The sequence below is a fragment of the Electrona antarctica genome (assembly GCF_951216825.1).
Source record: "Electrona antarctica genome assembly, chromosome: 2".
Lineage (NCBI taxonomy): Eukaryota > Metazoa > Chordata > Actinopteri > Myctophiformes > Myctophidae > Electrona > Electrona antarctica.
The window spans coordinates 5,327,818-5,355,273 of record NC_136807.1 but is presented as its reverse complement, the minus strand read 5'-3'; the positions used below and the strand labels follow the sequence as shown (position 1 = coordinate 5,355,273).

At 44.4% G+C, this 27,456-nt stretch overlaps 1 protein-coding gene across 1 annotated transcript; it reads left to right on the top strand.

The window, feature by feature from the left end:
* The first annotated feature begins 889 nt into the window (after positions 1-889).
* On the top strand, positions 890-24,364 carry vwa1 (von Willebrand factor A domain containing 1). Its single transcript, XM_079520365.1, has 7 exons — positions 890-1,306; positions 7,391-7,664; positions 8,523-8,806; positions 12,495-12,827; positions 14,992-15,267; positions 17,433-17,717; positions 22,345-24,364. Exons 1-7 carry the CDS (start codon positions 1,219-1,221, stop codon positions 22,371-22,373), a joined length of 1,569 nt encoding a protein of 522 aa, XP_079376491.1. The 5' UTR covers positions 890-1,218; the 3' UTR covers positions 22,374-24,364.
* Positions 24,365-27,456: the final 3,092 nt, after the last annotated feature.

The following is a 27,456-nucleotide window of genomic DNA, read 5'->3' as shown; positions in this document are numbered from 1 at the left end:
TGAGTGTTTCATGGTGTGGAGAGAGACTTTGCTTTCTTTTAAATAGCTTTAAAAATGTTACTAGTACTGTACTTTGCTGGGTGTTTTATTGTATTGTCCTGTATGTATTGTCCTGAATGTGTGCATTGACCTGAGCAAAACAATTTTCCCTTGTGGATAATAAAGACATCTAATCTAATCTAATCTAATCTAATAAGGAGCTGGAAATGAGCACAGGTTAAGTCAGGAGTCAGGAGGTAAAATGCAGCCACACCGTGATTTATTCCCAAAAGAAAGTTACAGCATGGGAAATGACACAGTTTCCCCAGTTCAACTAATGACTTTTCCTTTGTGTGCAAATACAACTGACTAAAGTGCATAGGCTGTGCAAATATAAATACTTCAACAATCAAACACTGGTACAATATGTGTGCAAAAATAAGCATAAATGTGCAAAATATAAGTAACGGAGGACCACTTCGTTACAATCTGTATACAAGATCATTTCAGATTTCAGAGAGGGAGGGAAATACTAAATAATCTGTTAACTACATTAAAACATTTCGCGGGGGTGAGTTGGTAAAGGGGCGAGTCGTCTATAACGATGCCTAACCCTAAACTTATTTCTAACCTTATTCTCAGTAAAACAAAAATAAAGAATACAAGAACCGTCAGACCGAGCGGTCGGCGTGAGGTCGGCGGAAACATCGAGGGGCGAGAATGGTTTAGGGGCGACCGTACCTGATACCGTCTCTCCAGGCAGACTGAAAAGAGGGCACTGTTTCTTCTTTATTTGCCGATAGGTTCTCATATTGGGATTAAAGAAAGGGTTGAGCGGCGCGCACTGGAACTGGAAGGGAGGAGGGAGTATAGAGAGCAAGAGAAAGCTGCGCGCTTAGAGCGCACTCACTTTTCATTGAAGAGCGCCTGCATGGACTGAATACTAGCCTACAAGTGCAGCCCAACAGAAACTAGCCTACTTCATATAACGAGTCTATCGACGTTTCGATCGGGGGGCGGATAATGTTTCCTAAAGACAACAGAGAGAGTAAAAATACAGATTGTGTATGAATTCTTTGCGATATGAATTACCTATCTTGAGTTTGCTGACGCGCTCTCAGGCTATGGGTGGTTGAAGACCCCCTCCAGGAAGAAAAAAAAACACCTCTGAAGTAGGCTACTATTATTTCGAGGGAATCTCAATCTGCCACTGGAACAGATTGATCGCCATCGTCCGCAATGGAGTTTCGGGTTTTGTTGAGTTGTGCACTGGTTTGCGTGGCCCTGCTGCGGCCGTCGGACTCACAGGACCCTTTACCTGAAGGAGGTGAGTTTCAGCATGCTGCGGATGTACTGGGTCTGGGCGGGGTTGTTGGTACTGTACTGTCCTGGTACTGTGGTACAGTGATTCAGCCAGGTGTTTGTTTATGGATGTACTGGGTCTGGGCGGGGTTGGTACTGTACTGTCCTGGTACAGTGATTCAGCCAGGTGTTTGTTTATGGATGTACTGGGTCTGGGCGGGGTTGGTACTGTACTGTCCTGGTACAGTGATTCAGCCAGGTGTTTGTTTATGGATGTACTGGGTCTGGGCGGGGTTGGTACTGTACTGTCCTGGTACAGTGATTCAGCCAGGTGTTTGTTTATGGATGTACTGGGTCTGGGCGGGGTTGGTACTGTACTGTCCTGGTACAGTGATTCAGCCAGGTACTGGGTCTGGGCGGGGTTGGTACTGTCCTGTCCTGGTACAGTGATTCAGGTGTTTGTTTATTTCACACCAGCTTGCTATTGAACGTTTTGACTGACCATATCGTAAATTAAACTTATTGACTTACGGTAATTCTTGTTTAACAAGTAGGCTAGTAGGCGATCGAATCATGATAGACTACTATAGGCCTACAATATGATCTCCATTCACTATTATATTATAATAATTATTATGAATTAGTAGGCCTAAAAATCATTAATGGGCTAAACATGTATATAATCTGCACAAATGATAGATATACATGTAATAGCCATAGTATGTAAATTACTAGTTGTTATAATCTCTCTAAGGTCGTCCTCAACTGGGATATTAATCTGTAATAATTCATGGTAAATTGGATTGACCATGAGCCTCAGATAGTTTTAGCTGTTATCAGCCTATATGTGGTTGGACTTACAGTCTGTCTGAAAAGCTAATCCTGGTGGTGACAGCACCTTTTGTGACTCACTATTAACATAGTTGTGTGTGTGTGTGTACAGTGCTGTCACTGTGCCATATCCATTACAACTTGTCTTGATGGGAATCCACCGCCGACTTAGCGTACAGTAATTATGCTCCTTATAGCCTGTGTGCCTTTAATAATGTCAAGGATGACCTTGTAAACCAAGAGCTTCCATAAAAAACTTACTCCTCCAGTTTCTCCAAGTTACCAAAGATAATACAGATACAGCTACAACAAGTATGACATGCAGTGCTCTCCAAAACATCAGCATGATCATGTGTATATTTCTTTGTATGAGTGGAAGACACAAGACAGTCCCAGGTTTTATACACATTTCCATATAAGATAAATCATGTAATGTGTATGGTTTCTCTTATTGAGTACTGTATGGAAGAAATGTCCAATTGCTGACTATATGTCAGCAAGCTAGACATGTTTAAACACCTTTATCTTCCATTCTTCCATGATGTGCTCAGAGAGTTCTGCCTTTATACCTCACAACCATGCCTTTTGGGATGTGGAATGCAGTAGTTCTCAAAAATGTTCATGTCAAGGACATGTATGAGGCCACAGACCCCATTTGAAAGGATTTGTTGTTACATACAGAATATTATGACCGACCCCCTCCAAGAACCCCTGGGAGGTAGACTACCCACTGGTGTAATGGACCAACAGAACCCCTGGGAGGTAGACTACCCACTGGTGTAATGGACCAACAGAACCCCTGGGAGGTAGACTACCCACTGGTGTAATGGACCAACAGAACCCCTGGGAGGTAGACTACCCACTGGTGTAATGGACCAGCAAAGGCTTGTTAACCTGGTAGACCTATACTGTGTACTTGTTTCAAAGCATACTTAGATTACACTGCTGTGTTGTACACTTATAGTATGTACTGTATGTCTGCCCATACTGGTGGCTCTAAGAGAGGATTTTGAATGCTTAGTAGTACTGTATGTGTGCCCTCAACGGCCTTGTAAACAATTTGTACATACAGTACACTGTGCAAGCCATATGGTGTATATATTTTTAGACTGTGTACATGTTTACATACAATGCAAAGCGCTCAGCTGACTCTTAATTTAACTCGGACACACACTTTTAGGACCTAATGCTGTCCTGTGAGCTTGTGTTATCGTTCATGTTTCTGGCATCATGTCACTCACTGCACCCTGCAAATCATTCTAACAGTATACCGGTATTTACAATAATATGGCTCTTCTAAACACCACTTTTTATTAGCAGCGTAAACTACCATCTGGAAACCTATCCAGTAAAATATATACAGGATTTTACTGTGCACAGTAAACTCTTACACAGTGTAAGATAAACACATATCAACATCTGAGTTGGGGGCTGCTGTACAGAGGCCACATATTAGCCCCTCCCTCCAAAAGACCCGCTGTGCAAAGTCCAAACAACCAGACAGATGTAAGACATTCTTCAGGTGCAGAGGCAGAGCGTGCGCATGTGCACGTGTGTGTATTTGTTTTTGTTGTCGTGTGTGTGTGTGTGTGTGTGTGTGTGTGTGTGTGTGTGTGTGTGTGTGTGTGTGTGTGTGTGTGTGTGTGTGTGTGTGTGTGTGTGTGTGAGAGAGAGAGTATGTGTTTTCGTGTGAGACAGACAGTGAACAGAAGTGTGTGTAGTTTCCATACCCGCGGCTCCTCAATCATCACCACATGTTGGCCAGGCAGTGATGAATAGCGTAGTACCCACAGGAAAATAACCACTCCGAAACTCAAGTCTGAACAGTGCAGATTCAAATGTCATTCAGCTCTAAAACCATGTCTAATTTTCTCTTAAGGTCACAAATCACTAGAGGCAATCTGGCACTGTGTGCTTCTCGCTCTCTCTCTCTCTCTCTCTCTCTCTCTCTCTCTCTCCCTCTCTCTCTCCCTTCCTCTCTCTCTCTCCCTCTCTCTCTCCCTCTCTCTCTCTCTCTCAGCTCTCACTCTCTCCACATATTCATAATTTCTTCTCCTTGAACCTTGCTCTGCAACTTCAAATGATGCTGTCAACGTGTGTGTGTGTGTGTGTGTGTGTGTGTGTGTGTGTGTGTGTGTGTGTGTGTGTGTGTGTGTGTGTGTGTGTGTGTGTGTGTGTGTGTGTGTGTGTGTGTGTGTGTGTGTGTGTGTGTGTGGTGTGTGTGTGTGTGTGCGCGCGCTTGTGTGGATTGAGGGGGCGGGGGGGTGGACTGGGGCTTCATTATTCTGGTATTAAATATCTCCAGTCTAGCAAAATTGTTTCTGTCAGTCAAGTGCTCTTCCCTTCTCCCTCTGTGTGTCTTTCTGTCCACTGTGAGCGTATAAGGCCATGCATTCCTCCTCGTCTCTCAGATGGAACTGCCAATACACACCTCCCCCCTTAGGCTTTATACCCATTCTCTTTTCCCTCCACACACACCTCCCCACACTACCACCAATACCAAGCAGCTTCTGTTCCCTCTCCTCTCCTCTCTTTCTTTGGATTCGCCCTCACAGCTCTTTTACGACTTTGTTGTGAAATATGGAACATTCATTGGCAAAAATCCTTGTTCCGTCGGGCTCAGCGTGTACTGTGAACACTTACTTGGCCTTTCATCCTCCCTGTACCTCTGAAGTTATCAACGGCTCCTCTCATCCCTATTTAAAGCTTATTTGTTTTCATTTCATCTTATCTTAGTTTATAATCACTTTGTTTTTTCATCTCCGACTTCCTCCCGTAGCGCAAGTGCGAGTCTTTCTTCTGGGTTCCCGGTCTGGTGAAAGCATGCAGTATAAAGGTTTTAATGACTGTGAGACCAAGCTGTTCCAAGGAGGTTGGCTGGCGGAAGAGAGAAGGGAGGGAGATTCCAAGTGGGTTTCTCTCTCTCTCTGTGTGTGTGTGTGTGTGTGTGTGTGTGTGTGTGTGTGTGTGTGTGTGTGTGTGTGTGTGTGTGTGTGTGTGTGTGCGTGTGCGTGTGCGTGTGCGTGTGTGTGTGCGAGAGTTGGATAGCTGTGTTATTTAATGGTCTCTACATCTGCATAATAGCACAACACCAGTGGAAAGGTTAAGGTACTTACTGCTTCTGCTTTGTGCGTGGGTGGCTTCATGGATAATTATTTAGCCACTTCTTTAATAATAATAATAACTAGAAAATAAATACTGTTCCTAAAGAAACAGTGTGGGCTCGAGTAGGTTTCTACTCGATGATGATATATTGACCCACATGGCGTCACAGCCCACCTCCCTCTGTCTTCCTATAAGGTTGACCCACAACCAAAGGTATGGCACCCCCATATCTTGCCTGAGTCTGACCGGATCCTACAAACCGTCCCGTGCGCTCAGATCAGCCAACGCAGGGAAGCTTGAAGTACATTCACTAAAAACGCCGGGACAACGCTCCACACGTCCCAAACTCTTCTCCCTTCTGCCTCCAAAACTATGGCATGCACTTCCCATTGCAATCAGAACTTCAGACTCACTCCCAATCTTCCGCCGTAGTCTGAAAACCCAACTCTTCAGACTCCATCTTAGCCCGTAGCACTTGCCGTAGCACTTGCTCTGGCCTCGACGACCTTACAGGTTTATGCAGAGGCTCAACTTATGTAACTTAGATAGCGTTTTTATGTAGACATAGTGTAGGCTCGGGGATCGTTTGGTTTTGCCTAAAGGCTGTCGTTGAATGCTGACGCAGTTTGTTGTGCGTCGGGTTGTGTTGTCAGTTTGTTGTGCGTCGGGGTTGTGTTGTCAGTTTGTTGTGCGTCAGGGTTGTGTTGTCAGTTTGTTGTGCGTCGGGGTTGTGTTGTCAGTGTGTTGTGCGTCGGGGTTGTGTTGTCAGTTTGTTGTGCGTCGGGGTTGTGTTGTCAATTTGTTGTGCGTCGGGGTTGTGTTGTGGAAGAGGCTTTGTGTGTTGGGGTTGTGTTGTGGAAGAGGCTTTGTGCGTCGGGGTTGTGTTGTCAGTTTGTTGTGCGTCGGGGTTGTGTTGTCAGTTTGTTGTGCGTCGGGGTTGTGTTGTCAGTTTGTTGTGCGTCGGGGTTGTGTTGTCAGTTTGTTGTGTGTCGGGGAGTTGTGTTGTGGAAGAGGCTTTGAATAAATGGAGCTACGGGTGGTGTTCCAAAGAGACAACTCTGTGTCATCTCCCCGAGCCTACAATAGCACTCTACTGTATACGCATAGTTTCATTATATAGATATTCCACTGTTAGGTTCTTAGCTTACTATGATTCTTGATGACAATTTTTACATTTTAAATGTATTTGATGTATTACCATGTTTTGTTCTTGCGTACTGTAAATCGTGCTGGATTAAGAGTGTCTGCTAAATGCCTAAATGGTAAATTGTACATGCCCGGCCCTGGGATAACAATAGTGGACTCGCTACTCGAGCCCACAATTATTATTATAATACTTGTTTTCAATACTTGGAGTTACAAAGTGCCAATCATAGCCATTTAAAAAGCAAAAAACAAGCAACAAGTGACAGGTATAAACAACAACAAAACTAGCTCTTCTTCCTGGCTGTTTGCCACTGAGGTCTGTGAATGACGCCACAATGTTCCCTGGTTAAAAAAAGGGATATGCTCTTGTCTTTAAACTCACAAGATGAGTTCTGCTTCTTTTAATGCCTAGCAGTGGTTAAAGGACCACTTCACCACTTTTCAACATCTCTTCATATAATTGGTCCTCACTAATGTTCATGATAAAACACCACCATTTTTTCCTACTCAGTCTGTGTCTCATAGGAGGGCTTTGGGCAGTTCGGACACCCGTCCACCAGTGACATCATCATTAGGCAGATTTTTTTTTAAACAAGTTTAAAAAAAATATATAATAGAACGATGGCTTCAACTTTTGCATTGCAACTTTTCAGTAAAAGAAAGCCTGCCGTTTCTATTAGCTTGGATTCACCATCGATGATGTCACTGGTGGACGGGTTTCTGAACTGCCCACAGCCTTCCTATGAGACACAGACTGAGTAGGAAAAAATGGTGATAATTTATCATGAACATTAGTTAGGACCAATTATAGGAAGAGAAGTTGAAAAGTGGTGAAGTGGTCCTTTAAACAAATAAACGTGCTTTGGCCCAGCTCTGGCATCTGTCAGCGTGTTTCTTTTGCCCACATGATAACCTTTATAGTGAGTGATATCATCCCGCCGCACACAGTGACAACACTTGATAAGCTCATCAATAACAGCCATTGTTCCGTTAACATTGTTCCGCTGTCTTCTGTTCTCCCCCACAGCGCTCAACTGCTGCGAGGGCGACGTCCTGTTCTTGCTGGACTCCTCGGGCAGCGTGTCGTCCTACGAGCACTCCCGCATGCTGGCCTTCCTGTCGGAGCTCCTCCTGCCCTTCTCGCTGGGCGAGGACCAGGTGAAGGTGGGCCTCCTGCAGGTGGGCACGCAGCCGCGCCTGGAGTTCGGCTTCGACTCCTACAACACCCAGAGTGGCCTCCAGGAGGCCCTGAGGAACACCAAGGCCCTGAGGGGGGACACCAACACGGAGGAGGCCCTCAGGTACATGATTTGATTTAAACCAGTGGTTCCCAAACCTTTTCATGTTTCAAGGACCCCCGAATTGACACTAATTAGCCTGCGGACCCCCATTTGAAAATATATGCCAGGGACCCCCATAAGAGAACATTTTTACGGCTCCAGGTGATTCTCAACCCTTTTAATAATTAAAAGGACTCCCAGTTTACCATGCATATTAGTCAACAGACCCCCATTTAATGGCATTTCTATCTCTTTAATGGCATTTCTATCTCTGGGAATATATATTTTAAAATCAATGTTAATTTTACTCCAGGGTGTACTATCATTTATCTGGGGACCCCCTGGAACTCCCTCAAGGACCCCTGGGGGTCGCCGGAACCCACTTTGGGAACCACTGATTTAATCGACTAAAAACTAAGACGAAAACTATTTTGTCGACTACGTCTTTACACCGAGGAAAACGGAATAAAAACTAAATAAAAACTAGGCCATGAATCATGATGATTATAACAATGACTAAATATATTGACAATTTATTAACAATTCAAAACTAGACTAAGAATGTTAGGGAGGGACTATAGTGGAGAAGAGATCCAGTAGAAGTAAAAGACAAGTATAATTTTATGCTTGGTTGCATGCTGAAAATAGCAGACGCGTTGTGAGCTTGTAGATCGGCTATTTTCAGGAAGTGTAAAATCAACCATTAGGACGCCATCAACCGTCGACTAAATCAACTGTCGATTTAGTCGACTAAAATCTTATCATATTTACTGAACTAAAACTAGACTAAGACTAAAACATTCCAGTTGACTAAAATTGTATTAAAATTATTCAAAAGACTATGACTAAAAAACTAAATCAACACTATACCCTCGTCAGGATGGCGAAGGAATGGGTGCTGATGCCCGGCGCGGACGGAGGGGCGAGGGCCGGCCTCCCGCGGGTGCTGGTGTGGCTGACGGACGGCGTGAAGCCCGGCGACGTGGTCGGGCCGATGGCCGAGCTGCGGGACGAGGGCGTGGCCGTGCTGGTGGTGTCCACCGGTCACGGCAACTACCAGGTGCTGCGGCAGGTGGTGAGCCCGCCCGTGGAGAACCACCTGTACTTTGTGGACATCGACGACATGAGCATCATCACAGAGGACCTGAGGGATGCCATCATTGGTGAGCATGAGCGCTGGCATTCTGTGTGTTTGTTTGCGCGCGTGTGTGCATGCGTGCGTGCGTGCGTGCGAGCGTGTGTGCGCGCGTCTGTGTGTTTATGTACAGTAGACGTGGTCGTTAAGTGACGTACTGTACTGTATATTGACCCTTATACTTACTGTAAACTGGGACACTTCACAAAATGATGTAGCTCAATATGATGCCATCTTGGGCGTATGTTCAGAACGCCCATCGTCTGGAGATACTTGCCAGCTGCGTTGGTGGTGCCAGCGACAGATTCACTATTATGTCATTGCTCAATTCTGGACGGTTTTATTTCATCATCGCTTATTTTTTATAAAAAAGCTACATATCCTGAAGAGTCCAAACAAGATAAAGAATTGAGCCTCACTCATTGCACTTCTATTTAAAGTAATACTACAGTTTGGTAAAGGTTTGGGTTGTGTAATTACTTGGCATGAGTCCAAATGCCAAAACAAAATGAATGAATTTGACATTTTATAAAAACAAATATTTGCTTTGTTTATAACCATTTATACACTAAAAGAGTGAGAGCTGTTTCACTGTGCAATGTACGAAAACTAGGAAATTATTTGGGATTATCAATTCCTAGTTAATGGAGAAAGATATCTCACCAGTATTTGGTGTTACATCACTGCAAGGTAAAAATACGCAACACAAACCTTGACCAAGTGTCACTTTGCTTTGAGCATCCAGCGCCCCGCGCTATAGAGCGTCGCGCCCCCTTTCATGACGACACCAGGCCCAGGAAATGAATCACAATGCATTTTTCCCATAGACATTTCAAAAAGTATTTATTTAAAGACCTTTTAAGCGTCGTACGAAGCCAACTCGAGTCGTGACAAATCATGACAACACACACAATATTTTGGACCAAACAAATAATTACATAGAAGAAAAACAACAAAAAAAGTGTTGTAACCTGCCGTTTTTTTCTACTTTCTAATTCTTTGTTTGGCCCGAAAAATTGTGTTTGTTGTCATGATTTGTCACGACAAGAGTTGGCTTTGTCCGCGGCGTAATTGTCTTTAAATAAATACTTTCTGAAATGTCTATGAGGAAAATGAACGGAGAATCATTTCCTGGGCCCTGGTAGGGGGCGGGACTGCGACGCTCTATACTCACTGCCCCTCACTTTGAGCATCCAGCGCCCCACGCTATACTCGGTGCCCCTCACTTGAATGTAAAGGCATGTCGCTCTGCTTCTCCCTAATTCCACACATGCTCCTGGAGACGACGGAGCCTAATAGCTAGCCGAGACGGTGTTTTGTGCATGTAAGATTCCCTGTAATGAGATAGGGGACGCTATTAATGGATCAATGATTCAACTCTCCTTGCCGTACCCCCCACTGTGCCACACACCTATATATATAGACTAGGGGATAGCTTATAGCTTATTTCTTTTTGCCAGATTGGGTATCAGCCATAATGCATGCGGGTTACCTCAGAAAACATGTACTCTCACTCCCACATGTTCCTCTTGAGTTGAGAGGATCCCCATTTAAAACATTACACTCCCCCCTCTTGGGTTAGTATTTTGTTGCCTAATAGGCGCTGGCTATTTCAGGTTGTCTTGTTGCAGTAGTTAAAAAAGCTCGCAGACATCCAAGTGTCTCGGTCTCTGTGACGTTTTTAGCACTCTGTCTTAGTGTCTATAGCGTTCTAAGACCTCCCGCAAAGCAAGGGGCCTCTGCAAGGCTGGAGCATTTTAAATCTTGCTGCTTTGCAAAGGCTCAAGATGTACTGCAGTAGGAACAAAACCCCCCTGCCATGTTAGCAAAGTCCAGAGACATGCTTTACTACCAAGCCTCTGTCTTCTGTTCTCCCCCACAGCGCTCAACTGCTGCGAGGGTGACGTCCTGTTCTTGCTGGACTCCTGCAGCAAGAACATGCAGTGTCATCATTCTGTAGAGCAGTGGTTCCCAAATGTCAAGGACCCCCAAAATGATACTCATTATCCTGCGTACCCCCCATTTAAAAATATATGCCAGAGACCCCCATAACAGAAGATTTTTACGGCTCTAGCAGTGATTTTCAACCATTTTCATTTCAAGGACCCCCCCTACCCCCCCTGGTTGTCTCCACCAGGCCGAAGGCATGGGGACAGAGTATGTTTTGCACTCCGTCCGTGTGTGTGTCCGTCCTTCCTTCCGTCCTTCCGTCCTTCCGTCCGTCTGTGAACAGCTAATCTCCGGCACCGTTAACCCGGTCGATGCCAAACTTTGCACACACACTCCCTGGATGCCAACGATGAACCTCTGCCCCACATTTTCCAGAACGGCCTGTTATAGCGCCACCATGAGGCAGCTTTTCACATTTGTTACCTAAAACTGCACCGATCTGCGTGAAACGTTGCATGCACACTCCCCAGAGGCCGAGGACAAACCTTTGACCTGCATTTTCCGCATCTGCCTTTTATAGCGCCACCAGGAGGCCGACTCTTGTAAAACACATTTTTTTATATTACTCCTCCAGATTCTGTTCAAAAATCTCACAAATCGTTACACAGTATCTCTATGGTCATGTGCTCAAGTTGGATCTGTCCCATATTCCATATTCCATCCTAATTGCTTATAATTGGCTTTCACAGTTTGCAAGATTGCCCCGTTTTGAACAAAAGCCTCAAATCATGAACGCAGCATGCAATTCACGTGAAATCTTTCACACATTTTCTTACTAGGCTGAGGAATATATCCCACCCTTTTCACATTGGCCTGTTATAGCGCCACCAACAGGTTGATTTTTGCAAAACACTTTTTTGGAACAAAATGCCTCAAATCATCCAATTGCCATCAAAGGCGTATGAAGAAATGGCAAACGGTACACATGATCTCTGTAGTCATGTGATCAAGACGAGTCTGTTGGATTTCTCAGATTGTACACTGATTGGCTAAGATTGCCTTCCAAAGTTTTCAGGAGTGGCCCGTTTTGTACAAAATGCTGCACATGTCCTGCTCATCCAGAATTCTATCCTTAGAGATGCTATGAGTGATCTGGCTCTGCATTTCCTCAACAAAATGAAGAAAATTGTTGCAAAAACAAATACAAAAAAACATCCTCCTAAACATTTTGCCAAACATCACACACACTCCTATCCTCCTGGTGGAGACCTGTGCCCGGAAGGGCACTTTTTCTAGTTTGACTTGAATCAGGCTGCGGTCGCCCATTTCTATCTCTGGGACCCCAATGTATTGTGAAATCAAAGTTAATTTAACCCATTTACGCCTGACGTCGAAATATATATTTTTTTCTTCTATTCAAAATTTTGAAATACCCATGTTTCTATGTCAGTTGTTTCAAAAATAGCAGACCTACAAGTTCATAGCAGATCTGCTATTTTTCAACAGCTAAAGCATAACATAATTAAAACACCAAAGGGGGTTCCCGCCCCAAAATGGGTTGACTCCTGAGAGTGTACAAATGGAACCAAATGGACCTGTTAGGGTCCATTTGGTTCCATTTGTAGTTTTGTACACTCAGAGTTACAGACCCTTAAGGGTCCATTTGGTTCCTATAACTATCATTTAGCTGGGGACCCCCTGGAACTCCCTCAAGGACCCCTAGGGGTCCCTGGACCCCACTTTGAGAACCACTGCCGTAGAGGCATGCGTATTATGAATTCACATGCGGTGACATCATCCTGCTTCGTCCACCCACTCCCTAACAGAGATCATCCGGGCCGAGCGACTCCAAGTCCACGACGTCTCCACTGACTCCGCCACACTCCAGTGGCGTCCGGTTCTGGCCGGTCTGCAAGGCTACTACGCGATCCGCTTCGGTCCGGTTGTGACGGGTGGAGTCGGTGGCGGCGGAGCTGTGGGAAGTGGTACCAGTCCGAGTACCAGTGGTGGTCAGTACCAGAGACTGACCCGGCCCTCTGACTCCAACTCTGTTGAGCTAACGGGCCTGACGCCGGACACCGCCTACACAGCCACGCTGTCACCAGAATCAAATGAACAAGTACTGAATCCCCTGTCTGTCAGCTTCACCACAAAGCCAGGTAATATTTGGCCTGATGTTTTTCTGTCCTACTGGGAAATTGTATTACATCTGGTGTCAAGGACGTGGGAAGTGCTGATTTATATATATTTATTTCACACAATTTTCACACAATGGCGTAAAAAGTAGTTATTTAGCACGTAGCGCAGAATGTACACACCGCGCGTGCGCACGCACGCATGCACGCACACACACACACACACTCCAAAATGGCGGAGACACGGCATGCTGTCACTCAAAGTGACTACTGGCCAATCACAGCAAGTCTTTTCCGGGACTCAGAATCATCACTTCCTCCTCAGTGACATCACTTTCTCCTCGGTGACATCACTTTCTCCTCGGTGACATCACTTCGAAGTCAAGGAAAAGATGTGCTGTGATTGGAGGCCAGTTTGAGTGGCAGTGTGCCGTGCCTAGGCTCCGCTATTTTGGAGCTCAGTGTGGCGGCCGCCATAAGATACATGTCGCTCCAATGAACTGCAGCGTGACCTAGGGAAATAAGGAACACATTTTACTGTGTATTGAAGTTAGACCTGGAATACCAGGTGACTTCCTGGTAGTATAGAAAACCACAGACCATTTTGTGGAAGTACAATTTTGTTGCACTACAGTATATACTCAACAAATATTTTCATCCTTTCCCCAAATTCTCACCCACATCTGAGACTGAAAGAACTATAACTCATATTAATTGGTACCAGTCTTGTTCGTTAACAGTTAACAGTCTTCATTTTCTTTATGTTTTATCTTCCCTTAAAGGCCGAATCTGTAATTTTATTTGATACATTTGAGGGGTTTGTTGATTGTAAGCGAAACTATATACCAATTTTACTCAAATGTAAACAAACATTGATGGAACCAAACCTTTTGCAGCATCAGAAAAATATTTTGTGAGTGATCACAGGTTCCAATCATATGTTTTGAATTTTGTTCGAATTCTTTGGGACGACCCAAGAATGCTCACCCTGACTTTTTTTAAAGGCCGAATGTGTAATTTATTTGAACAGATACATTTGAGGGGTTTGTTGATTGTAAGCGAAACTATATACCAATTTTACTCAAATGTAAACAAACATTTTACAGCATCAGAAAAATATTTTGGGAGTGATCGCAGGTTCATCAGGTCATCAGGTTCCAATCATATGTTTTGAATTTTGTTAGAATGTTTTGTGACGACCCAAGAATGCTCTCCCTGACTTTATTTTAATAATTTCTAACACACTGACGCAGGCAGCCGTTATTGTGAAGCAGGAGCCAGAAAAACTAAATTATAGTTCTTTCATTTTTATGATCAATCTGTTATTGAAAGTATTCTGGGCGTTTCTTTCATCTGCTGGTTTCACAACCTCACAATAAAAGATAGAAACTGCACTAAGATTGCCAGAGTGAAACCTCCTGAGTTTTGTAACCACTAAATCCTCTGTAAAGCTACTAGCCTTTTGTCTTCTCCAGGACATGTTTTAGCAGGTGAATTTAGTCCCTCCATTTTATCCGCTTGCAAAAGAATACAAAATCTATTCTAATTGTTGTCCCTCGGCAATACAATTTGAAAATGCTTTACTGTCTGTCTTGTCTGTCTGTCTGTCTGTCTGTCTGTCTGTCTGTCTGTCTGTCTGTCTGTCTGTCTGTCTGTCTGTCTGTCTGTCTGTCTGTCTGTCTGTCTGTCTGTCTGTCTGTCTGTCTGTCTGTCTGTCTGTCTGTCTGTCTGTCTGTCTGTCTGTCTGTCGTACGTACGTCTGTCTGTGGAGTTTGGAGTATTTATGTTGTTGTTGTAAACTGCTCAAAACGAATTGCACCTTGTGGGATTCATTTACAATGTTTGATGGTGAAATACCCTTTTTTTAACTGTCAGAGTGTGCCTTTTGTTTACATAACTAAACAGCCATAGTATACATGTATGTATGTAATATGTAATACTAATAATAATGGATTTTATTTCAAAGTGCTATACAATGAGCAAATGCAAAAGATAAAAACATAAGAGGCATGATCACACCATACATATGTGCATGCATGTTTCCTTGCAGTATTTATGTAAGCTGTAAACTGCTCATAACGAATTGCCCCTTGTGGGATTAATTTACGTCGTTTGAAGGTGAAAAACCCTTTTGTTTGTACATTTTTAATGCCGTTTGTTGTTTCATTGTTCGTCTCTCTCCCGTCAGTGGTGCTGAGCCCAGCCGTGGTGACGGTATCGGAGTCAGGGGCGAGCAGCGTCAGGGTGAGCTGGGGTCCCCTCCAGCCAGCGTCTGTCAAAAGCTTCCGGGTGGAATACTCCGCCTTGCCCGGCGGTCAACTCCACACCGTCACGGTGGCCCGAGGACAGAACTCCACGCTGCTCAAGAACCTCCAGCCGGACACCACCTACCTGGTCACCGTGAGCGCCCTTCACTCCTCTGGCAAGGAGAGAGCCATGTCTGTGAAGGTGTGCACTCAGGAAGGTGAGCGTCAGTACTGACATGTCTTTCTTTTCTTTTCTTTTCTTTTAACCCATTTAGGCCTGAGATCAGATTCTAAAAATGTCTTCTACATCCTGACAGTTTTCTGAAAAAGCTATGTTTCTATGTCCGTCGTTCTTCGATTTTTCAAAAATAGCAGACCTACAAGCTCATAGCGCGCCACTCGGTGGCGCGCTAGAGCTTGTAGATCTGCTATTTTTCAATAGCTAAAGCATAACATAATGCTACGGTATAGCATAAATGAACCATGAAGTCCAACGTGGCTGCAACAGTTAAAGGACGACTTTTTCAACCTATCTTGAAATAATTGGTACTCCTCAGTCACTAATGCTCATGATAATATGGTACCATTTATGTCTACTCGGTCTGTGTCTCAGAGGAGGGCTGTGGACACTGACTTTAGAAACCTGCCTACCAGCAGTGATGTCATCGATGGGGAATCCAAGCTAATAGAATCTGCAGGCATATCTATTCCTGGAAAGCACTATAATGGAACTATGGAAGCCATTGTTCTCGCATTCATACAAAAATGTAATAAAAACAATTGAAATGGAGTTTCTGAACTGTCCACAGCCCTCCTCTGAGACACGCAGTGAATTGACAAAAATGTTACCATATTTTCATGAGCTTTATTTATGAATAGGTTGGGTCCTCCTTGAACCACACATAAATAAAAAGTCCAGCTTGCTATTTCACTTTTGAAAAATATATTATCTGATTAACTGAAAAGTAATCATAAAATGTTGTTAATCAAATAATTGGTAGTTGCAGGTGTTATGACCTGGCTCTTGGGCCATAACAAAGGAGGAAGACACACAGCTGTTTAAAAGTGCACAAACCAATATTTATTTACAATATAAATTAACTCAAAGCTTCAACATGATATGGGGTGTGTTAATCAGTGAAATCAGTAGTGTAGGTGAGTGGCTGTGTGGTAAATGTAGTGTGGGGTGTTGAATGATGCAAACCAAAGACACAACTAAAGTGGTGCTGCCATCAGGGAGAGAGAGACTGTGGCCACACCCAGCCTCTTATAGAGCATTGCAGTCCCGCCCCCTACCATGGCCCAGGAAATGAATCCCAATGCATTTTTCCCATAGACATTTCAAAAAGTATTTATTTAAAGACGGTTACGCCGCGGACAAAGCCAACTCGAGTCGTTACAACTCATGACAACACACACAATATTTTGGACCAAACAAATAATTACAAAGAAGAAAAACAACAACAAAAGTGTTGTAACCTGCCGTTTTTTTCTTCTTTCTAATTATTTGTTCGGCCCAAAATGTTTTGTTTGTTGTCATGATTTGTCACGACTCGATTTGGCTTTGTCCGCGGCGTAACCGTCTTTAAATAAATACTTTAAGAAATGTCTATGGGAAAAATGCATTGGGATTCATTTCCTGGTCCATGGTAGGGGGCGGGACTGCGACGCTCTATAGTGCACCCTGGGAACACTGGCCAGGTGCTCCCAATGCACCCGATTGGCAACTCGGCAGGACCTGTGGGAAGCACAAGACTAGGCCTACCTAACAAACCACACAGGCCCAAGTAGACCAACTACAGGGGCTGTAACACAGCCCTACTTAAATTGCGGATGGGGTGTAACAATGCAGCACTGACTGGGGATCAGTTTACCTGACATTAATGGTAATCCTCAGGTCACAGCCTAATCCTTTTTGGTTCTTGAATTTCAACTAATTGCTATACAAACACAACTCAGATTTCTCAACCCTCAGGGTTCTCCCAGGGTTCCATTGGAACTTGAGCACAATCGCACCATTATATTGTTAATTTACTGTATTGAGGGCATATGGTGGATTGTATTACACAGTAAAATCTTCATTTAGTTGTGATAGTACATGTGCAATGTGCATTTGGTACAAATTTGGTACCGCATTTATATCAAATGTTTGTACCCTCTCAGATTAAACAGTGGATACATTCCAAATTAAGAGTTTTTACAAAATATATTCAAACTGAGGTCTTTAGTGTACAGTATTATGTTCCTTTCACCCCCCCCCCCCCTCCCCCCTGCCCCTGTACACATAACTCCACCCACCCATCCTTCATCCTCTCCCCCCCCCCCTCCCCCTGTACACATAACTCCACCCACCCATCCTTCATCCTCTCCTCTCATCTTTCAGTGACACCTGCCTTGGCAGACCTCCAGCTGACCACCGTGGGCAGCGACGCGGTGCAGGTGGACTGGAAGGCCGGCGTGGGCGGTCTGAGGGGCTACTGGCTCACCTGGGAGGGACAGGCGTCTGGCCGCAGCGCTCTCCCCGCCCAGCGCTCCACGTTATATCTGCCCCCAGACTCCCTGTCCACCCGCCTCACGGACCTGCCCCCCGCCGCCAGGGTGTGTGTGTCGCCCATCTACCGGACTGCGCGCGGAGAGGGCCTCTGTTGCACGGCACAGTTCCATTCAAGTTAGTAGGATATAATTATACAGTATGGTATACGAACATATTTATGTAGGCCCTAGGGCATTAAGCAACTAGTCGACTAGTTCACTAGTCGACTAGTAAATCCACTAGTCGACCTTGCTGGTACTAGTTGACTAGTTAAGAAAAAAAAAAAAAAAGTTTATTTTTAATTTTTTCCCCGATTTTGTAGGCCTCAAGATCAGGTAGATTATAGTTATAGTCACCAATGTACACCGTTTTTAAATGTACAAATATTTATTTCCAAATAATATTTATTATGTATTTTTTACATAATAGGTGGTTAAACAACTAGTCGACTAGTAAACTAGGCAATTAGTCAACTAGTAAAAATTACTAGAAGTGAATGCCCTAGGCCCATTATGTTCAGTATTGTTGTTTGACGTGGTTAATTTTGACATCAATGCAACCTAGATTGTTTTGGCTTTTTCAGCATCGTCTGGTGGAATAACAGAGTGACAAACAGTACATACACACTGACGGGTGACAATTTAAAGGAAAAACTTTTACATAGTGGAGAAAAATATCTAATGCACCTGTTTTGATATAACAGCCTGTCATGCTATGTGGAATGTATAAAAATGCTTAGCAAGCCCACTGACAGACCAACAAGCTCTCACAGAAACTAGACAAAGGTGAACTCAAAGTGCAATCATCTGACAGTGGCCTTGTGGTTAGATTGTCCACCCTGAAACTGTGAGATCGGGGTTCGATCACCAGCCGGGTCATACCAAAGAGTCAAGACTGTACAAATGGGACCTGCAATTCCTCCCTGCTTGGCACTAAACATCAATGGGCCTCATGCGCCAATAAGTTCCTAACTTTTCCTCTTACATTCCTAAGAGAAGTCCAGTCAGATTCATGAAACGTTCTTAAGTAGGCAGAATTGTTCGTAAGCATGTTCTTATGATGATGAATCCAAATCATCGTAACTTGAAGGGGTGTGCCAGTTCATTCAAATTATCATAGGTAGACGCCCCACATATCCCAATTAGCATCCTAATTACCATAGTGAACCGCCTCACCAATCCCATATAAGGCATTGGGAATTCACTTTCCTACCTGTGTTCACCCAGGTGGGTGTGGTTTTGCATGACTCCATGGCCTTGCCTGCAGTCACACCTGTGTGTGATTGCAGCACACAAAAATCACAGGACCTCACACACAGAAATAAAGTTGAGTGAAGTCAAGAATACCTAAACTAAAGTCAAAATATGGTGGAACACCAGACTCCAAACATTAAAAATCAATAGTACTGTAGAGGTACTGAAGTGAACAGAAATGTTCATATTTTCAATATTTTCAATATTCATGAATGTATTTTATTATTTATCTCACAATAGTCAACTTTCTTATGTGGTGGGTATGTTGCGTTTGTTTGGGTTGGGTTGTAAACTCTAAACCAGTGGTTCTCAAACATTTTCATGTCAAGGACCCCAAAATTGACATGCATTCTGCAGACCCCCATATGAAAATATTTTCTGCTATTTATCAAAATGTTTCGAAAATCTACAAGCTAAAAATGGGCAGTAATGGGACGCGTTTGTGAGCTTGTAGATTTGCTATTTTCAAAGTATAAAATGGGATTAAAGTGGTAAAATGTTCCATATTTTGCTGTGGACTGCCTGGAACTTCCTCAAGGACCCCTTGAGGTCCTCAGACCAAACTTTGAGCATCATGCAGAGGGCGCTGTTTTTCCTTTATGTTTTCAGATTGCACTTAAGAACAAAAAAGACACCCTAAGAGTGCTCCACAGTGTGCGTAGATTCTGTTCTTACCTACGAACAAATCACAGCTAAGAAAAGATTGAGGGATCCCAAAACCTTCTTAAAAACTTCCTAAGTGGGTCTAAGAACAAATTTCCTCTTAAGAACTTCTTAAGAACGGTTGGCGCATGAGGCCCAATGGGTTGGATCGGGGGGTCAAATCAACTAATCAAATGATTCCTGAGCACGGCACGGCTACGGCTCACTGCTCCAAGAGATGGGTCAAATGTGGAGAACAAATTTCACTGCAGTAATGTGTGTGACATATGGTACGACTTTGATCAACACAACACGCGCTCTGCTTGTGCAAGTAATAACACAGAGGGAACTGGAAATCTATGCCCATTCACTTGCTAATCCAGCGCATACTCCCTTTTCACCCGTTCTTCCAGGCGGGGAAGGTTTGACGGGCCTGCATGTTCAGTAGTGTCACAGCTCAAGCTTGTGAGTCGAGCCCATTGTGGTCGAAACCGTTTTGTGTCTGGCCCCAGCTGTGATAAGCTGCAATACCTATGATCGGCCACCATGTCCATTGCGTAAACATGACTAAATACTTAAACCAAACAGGAGGAAACAATTAAGAACATAAGAGAAATGTCCAAACACAAACAGCCATAATATAATGGCTGAGGGGATACAGTAGTATGTAAGGAAAAGCAAGAGCAGCTCTTCCGCAGGTGACTGAGAATGTCAGTGCAGGATCTTGTGATCTAGCGAGAACAGAACCTTTGACAACTACATAGAGAGGGACGTCACTGCGTGAAAAGAGGAGTTAACGGGCAATTATGGGCACTGTATTTTCCCGTAAACCTCAAGTTTAGCAGCATATACAGTTAATATACGGTAATATACAGGTGTGATGGTACAATTCGGGAGTTTACCGGAGTTTGTTGGAAAGTTTAATGGGAGTTTCCTGTAATATACACATCCGTATTCCATGCTTTTTGCGCAGTGCGTTATAGTAGGTATGCAGTGCATGAAACCCCTTATGCTGGCATGGTTTGGGTCCACTCCACTTTTCCCACCTGTCAGGCACTATCACATCAGGCCCCTCCCATCATGGCCCTGTCACAGTGCATTTAGGCCCTGTGTGACAGGTCCTGACATCCCTGCTGTCACACAATGCTGTGAGAGGGGCCTGCTGTGACTGGGCCTGACCTCCCTGTGACAGGGCTGTGACAGGGCCTGACCTCCCTGTGACAGGGCTGTGGCAGGGCCTGGCCTCCCTGTGGCAGGGCCTGGCCTCCCTGTGACAGGGCTGTGGCAGGGCCTGGCCTCCCTGTGGCAGGGCCTGGCCTCCCTGTGACAGGGCTGTGGCAGGGCCTGGCCTCCCTGTGGCAGGGCCTGGCCTCCCTGTGACAGGGCTGTGGCAGGGCCTGGCCTCCCTGTGACAGGGCTGTGGCAGGGCCTGGCCTCCCTGTGGCAGGGCCTGACCTCCCTGTGACAGGGCTGTGGCAGGGCCTGGCCTCCCTGTGGCAGGGCCTGACCTCCCTGTGACAGGGCTGTGGCAGGGCCTGGCCTCCCTGTGACAGGGCTGTGGCAGGGCCTGGCCTCCCTGTGGCAGGGCCTGACCTCCCTGTGACAGGGCTGTGGCAGGGCCTGGCCTCCCTGTGGCAGGGCCTGACCTCCCTGTGACAGGGCTGTGGCAGGGCCTGGCCTCCCTGTGACAGGACTGTGGCAGGGCCTGGCCTCCCTGTGACAGGGCTGTGGCAGGGCCTGGCCTCACTGTGACAGGGACTGACCTCCCTGTGACAGGGCCTGACCTCCCTGTGACAGGGCTGTGGCAGGGCCTGACCTCCCTGTGACAGGACTGTGGCAGGGCCTGGCCTCCCTGTGACAGGGCTGTGACAGGGCCTGGCCTCCCTGTGACAGGGCTGTGGCTGGGCCTGACCTCCCTGTGACAGGGCTGTGGCAGGGCCTGACCTCCCTGTGACAGGGCTGTGGCTGGGCCTGACCTCCCTGTGACAGGGCTGTGACAGGGCCTGGCCTCCCTGTGACAGGGCTGTGACAGGGCCTGGCCTCCCTGTGACAGGGCTGTGACAGGGCCTGGCCTCCCTGTGACAGGACTGTGACAGGGCCTGACCTCCCTGTGACAGGGCTGTGGCAGGGCCTGGCCTCCCTGTGACAGGGCTGTGGCAGGGCCTGACCTCCCTGTGACAGGACTGTGGCAGGGCCTGACCTCCCTGTGACAGGACTGTGACAGGGCCTGACCTCCCTGTGACAGGGCTGTGGCAGGGCCTGGCCTCCCTGTGACAGGACTGTGGCAGGGCCTGGCCTCCCTGTGACAGGGCTGTGGCAGGGCCTGGCCTCCCTGTGACAGGGCTGTGGCAGGGCCTGGCCTCCCTGTGACAGGACTGTGGCAGGGCCTGACCTCCCTGTGACAGGACTGTGGCAGGGCCTGGCCTCCCTGTGACAGGACTGTGGCAGGGCCTGGCCTCCCTGTGGCCAGGCCCTGTCACATAGTGTTGTGAGAGGGGCCTGATGTCACGTACGTCTGTGCCTGACATCCCTGTGACAGTATCAGTGTCATGGTCAGTATCATGGTCAGTAGACGTTGAGAAACACTACTTTAGATGGAAGAGTCGCTGCATAATCACTGCACATTGAAGCTGTTCTTATGGCTTGTTGGTGGCCGAACACCTTACTAAGATACTTTGTTGTTTTTTTCCTTTAATTTGTCACCCTCTTCGGGCAGCTCAACTTAAAACACTTAAAACTAATATTAGTAAATATTATTACTATTACTGACTGAGACACATTAATTTAAAACCTCTATGTATTCTCGTTTATTTTTGCCAGCAGACATGCCGGTGTAAATCTTATTGTTTTCTCCTCCTACCTTCTAGATGCATTACCCTACGGCTACAGTTCATAATAGCAGTGAACTGTCGAAACTGACCACGCACCATACCAAACATGGACGGACTGTGATGTGAGCAGGTGGGCAGTCTAGACTTTTTCAGCCACTAAATCCCGTCGTGTTCCCATCCTTTTTTTTGTGTGTGTGGCTCATCATCCAGGAGACACGTGTGGTTTGGCTTAACGTGTCGTGTACGCATGTGGAAGCCATACATAGACACCTTGGTGTCGGCCTGGGACAAACGAAAATGGGCCATGAAACACCAGTTAGTTTACAACCGGCGATGCAGCTCCTCGATGCAGTTTGCTTTTTCCTGTTTATATCGTCTCTGTTTTACGGCGGTGGCTCAGGGGTAGAGTTTATGGATGGTAACCGCAAGGTTGCCTGTTCGAACCCCGGCTCCCCCAGAGTTGGTGTCGAAGTGTCCTTGAGCAAGACACTGAACCGCTAATTGCTCCCGATGTGCTGGCTAGTGCCTTGCATGGTTTCTGCCGCCATCGGTGTGTGAATGGGTGAATTGATGCACAATCTATGTAAAGCGCCTTGGATAAAGGCGCTATATAAATGCACCATTTACCATTTACCATTTTTTACACCTGTAATGGAACTTTAAAGCACTTTTGTTTAAGATACAAGCTTTAGACGTCACATACAGTACACGTCATTCTAAGTCTGAGAAGTGGGACGTGCAGCTTGAGACGGTGGATGTTTATCGGTGTCGTTTTGCAGGAATGCATTTTAGCACCATATGTGGATCTGCTTAAAAGGAATGTATCGTCAAAATGTTTTTTCCCCTCCTCATATCCCACTAGCACGTGCGCATGTGCACACACACACACACACACACACACACACACGCACACACACACACACACACACGATAATAAATTCTCAGCACACGCATGGCATACGTACACTGAATGTGCACAGAGTGAAATCATGCACATGGGTAGATGAACACACACACGTCCTTAATCACAGAGGGGATCCAAACAGGACCGCTTTGAACTGCAGGAGAATTACAAACAGGCCTTCAGACCACATGCCTTCAGAACCACAGACAGATGCGCCACGGATGATGCAGATGTGGCAGCGGTGGCCGAACGGATAGCGGCGCGGTCTAGATACCGGAAGGTTCCCAGTTCGAACCAGCCGTCCGACACGTTAAAATTACCACCGCTGAAATGCCCTTGAACAAGGCATCAACCACTACGATGAAATGTGTTCTATGAGCAGGGCCTGGCTGGAAACAAGTTCTTGAGCTTAGCCCAGATACCCTGGGTAAATATAGATTTCATTTCATTTCATTTCATAGCCCATTTTGGGCGTGAACCCCTGTTGGTGTTTCAAGCATTATGTTATACTTTAGCTATTGAAAAATAGCAGATCTACAAGCTCATAGCGCGCCACCGAGTGGCGCGCTACGAGCTTGTAGGTCTGCTATTTTTGAAAAATCGTGAAAATGTGGTGCAAATCTTTGAATATATATTTCAGAGCGAACATTTTTAACTAAAATATTGGCTTCTGTGGGGGGGTCCCTGGAACTACATATTTTGAGATGGGGGTCCATGGCCCAATATAGATAATTCTGGGGGTCCTTGACATGAAAAAGGTTGAGCACCACTGACATAGAAACATGGGGTTTTCAGAAAAATGTTAGGATTTAGAAGCCTTTTTTTTAATCGACCGCAGTCCAAAATGGGTTAAGCCCAAAACGTTATTGCAATGTTTTCTGATGCAGATCTACAAGTCATGCGTAGACATGGCTGGATGGACATAAGTTAAAAGGATGACAAGTTTTATAGCTATAATATATTATTTTTGTCAGGTCTGTCAATCCACTGTCTTGATTTTTTTTTTGTGCTTTTGTAACTCTTTGCTGCCCCCTTGTGGAAGTTTACTTAAAGGGACTCAACTACTGTTGTTAACCCACTAAAAGGCTAATTTTGTATTATGGTGGTATTGTAATTTAACATGAGCTTGCAATAAATATGATTACTAACAGATTGATTATGAATTATTGTTGATTATGAATAATTGTGATCATCCTTAGAGTTGGACTTGCCACGTTTTTACAGTCCATTTGTGTGGCACACTTACACCTATTGAGATGCACCCGTTTTCTTTTACAATATTAATGTCTCGGAATGTCTCGGAAAACAGTTTTCTTTTGCAGTTTTCAAATATTTCTTGACACAGAATGAAATGGTTTATGGTCATGATTCACCAGGATTCTGGATGGCTTGGTTCCAGGCTTAAAGGACCACTTCACCACTTTCCAACCTATCTTCATATAATAGGTCCTCACTAATGATCATGAAAAAATGGTGCAATTTTTTTCTACTCAGTCTGTGTCTCATAGGAAGGCTGTGGGCAGTTCAGAAACCGTCCTCCAGTGACATCATCAATGGGGAATACAAGCTAATAGAAACTGCAGGCTTTCTAGTCCTGAAGAGTTGCAATGCGAAAATGGAAGCCATCGTTCTCACGATTAATGCAAATCTAAATTTTTTTGTAAAAACATCTTATTTAAAAAAAGATCTGCCTAATGATGATGTCACTGGAGGACGGTTTCTAAATTGCCCACAGCCCTCCTATGAGACACAGACTGAGTAGAAAAATCGTGCCATTTTATCATGATTATTAGTGAGGACCTATTATATGAAGATAGGTTGAAAAGTGGTGAAGTGGTCCTTTAAAACAATTGATATAAATATTTTCAGAAATCTCTATGACACCTTTGTGCGAACAGTGCCAAGTATAAAAGGCTATTTGTTGTTGGTTTTTGTTTGTATTAAACAGACGAAACACGAAACATCTAAGACCCATTTATCCATAAAATATGTGTAACTGACTATTAGGAGAAAACACTTAAATTACTTTTTATTTGATATTCATGGGAAAGAAAGTGCATTAATAATATAAAATAAACCAAGTGGCTTTACATCGATACTCTACTGACCTCTAAAGCAGTGGTTCCCAAACCTTTTCATGTCAAGGACCCCCAAATTGACACTAATTAGCCCCACAGACCCCCATTTGAAAAGACATGCCAGGGACCCCCATAAGAGAAGATTTTTACGGCTAAAGCAGTGATTTTCAACCCGTTTAATTTCAAGGACCCCGCAGTTGGACATGCATTAGGCTACGGACCACTATTTAATAGTGGTCCGTAGACTAATGCATGTCTGGGGGTCCAAGAGATAGAAATGCTATTAAATTTTAATAGCATTTCTATCTCTTGGACCCCCAATTTATATTGTAAAATCAATGCTAATTTAACTCTGAGAGTGTACAAATGGAACCAAATGGACCCCTTAGGGTCCATTTGGTTCCATTTGTACACTCTCAGAGTTACAGACCCATAAGGGTCCATTTGGTTCCATTTGTACACTCTCTGAGTTACAGACCCATAAGGGTCCATTTGGTTCCATTTGTACACTCTCTGAGTTACAGACCCATAAGGGTCCATTTGGTTCCAAACTATCATCTAGCTGGGTCCCCCCTGGAACTCCCTCAAGTACCCCTGGGGGTCCCCGGACCCCACTTTGAGAACCACTGCTCTAAAGTGTTGAGAATATACATTTAAGATATGTATTAAGTCTAAACAAATGAATGTACAACTATGAACATGGTGGTAGTGCTGAAAATAACAATGACAATGCTTAAACAAACCATCAAAGCTTTGTTGTCTTGACCTACAGTACAGAAAAAAAAGAACACGTTAAATTTAGTTAGCTCCATAACATTGTCATTACTCAACAAAAATTGTTTAATTGGAAAGTACAAATTCATCTTTAAAAGACACTGAGCTCTTCCAAACAAAATCACGGGTCCAAATAGGAATTTATACATTTTAGTTTTCGCTTTACGATTATAATTCTCTTTTCAAACTGTGCACTTAATCAAAGTACCACATCCATTCTCTTCATTCTTTAACCAGGTTAATGTCCAAACTACAGTATTGGTCAAAATAACAAGCACACACACACACACACACACGCACGCAAACGCACAGAAACACCTCATGTGGGCCAGCCAACAATATGAACGTGTGCAAATTTAGCAACAGAACAATCATACATTATATTGAAACTAAGTATTCAAATGTTTCACTGAATTTGTTCGAAATACGTTTGTTAAGGGTAATAAATCACATCGCTACAATGTTTGCAATCAGCTTTCAGTTCAGTGCAGTGCCATGTAAATTGTAATGCAGCCCAGCTGCCTGGCCCAACCTCTCACTCCATGACAGCTTTCAGATAAGCTCCCTGTTCTCAAATGTGTGCTGGATCTACTCCAGTGGTTCAACCACATGATTTTATGTGTGCTCGACTTCAGTGGTTAAACCACATGATTTGTTTTTGTTGTCACTTTACTGTCATCTGGATTCCCAGATGACAGTAAAGTGACAATTTAAGGACTTTTAATACCTCCACACACAACAAACGAAAGAAAGAAAGAAAGAAAAAAAAAAAGGACAGAAACAAAGAAACAAAGAAAGAAAGAAAGAAAGAAAAAGGGACAGAAGGAAAGAAAGAAAGAAAGAAAGAAAGAAAGAAAGAAAAAGGGACAGAAGGAAACAAAGAAACAAAGAAAGAAAAAGGGACAGAAGGAAAGAAAGAAAGAAAGAAAGAAAGAAAAAGGGACAGAAGGAAAGAAAGAAAGAAAGAAAGAAAGAAAGAAAAAGGGACAGAAGGAAACAAAGAAACAAAGAAAGAAAAAGGGACAGAAGGAAAGAAAGAAAGAAAGAAAGAAAAAGGGACAGAAGGAAAGAAAGAAAGAAAAAAATTACAGAAGGAAAGAAAGAAAGAAAGAAAAAAATTACAGAAGGAAAGAAAGAAAGAAAGAAAAAAATTACAGAAGGAAAGAAAGAAAGAAAAAGGGACAGAAAGAAAGAAAGAAAGAAAGAAAGAAAGAAAAAGGGACAGAAAGAAAGAAAGAAAGAAAGAAAGAAAGAAAAATGGACAGAAAGAAAGAAAGAAAGAAAGAAAAAAATTACAGAAGGAAAGAAAGAAAGAAAGAAGGAAAAAAGGCCATTACTGCATCAAAAATAGCCTAATCAACAAACTACTGTACTATCTGGTCAAACATTGGT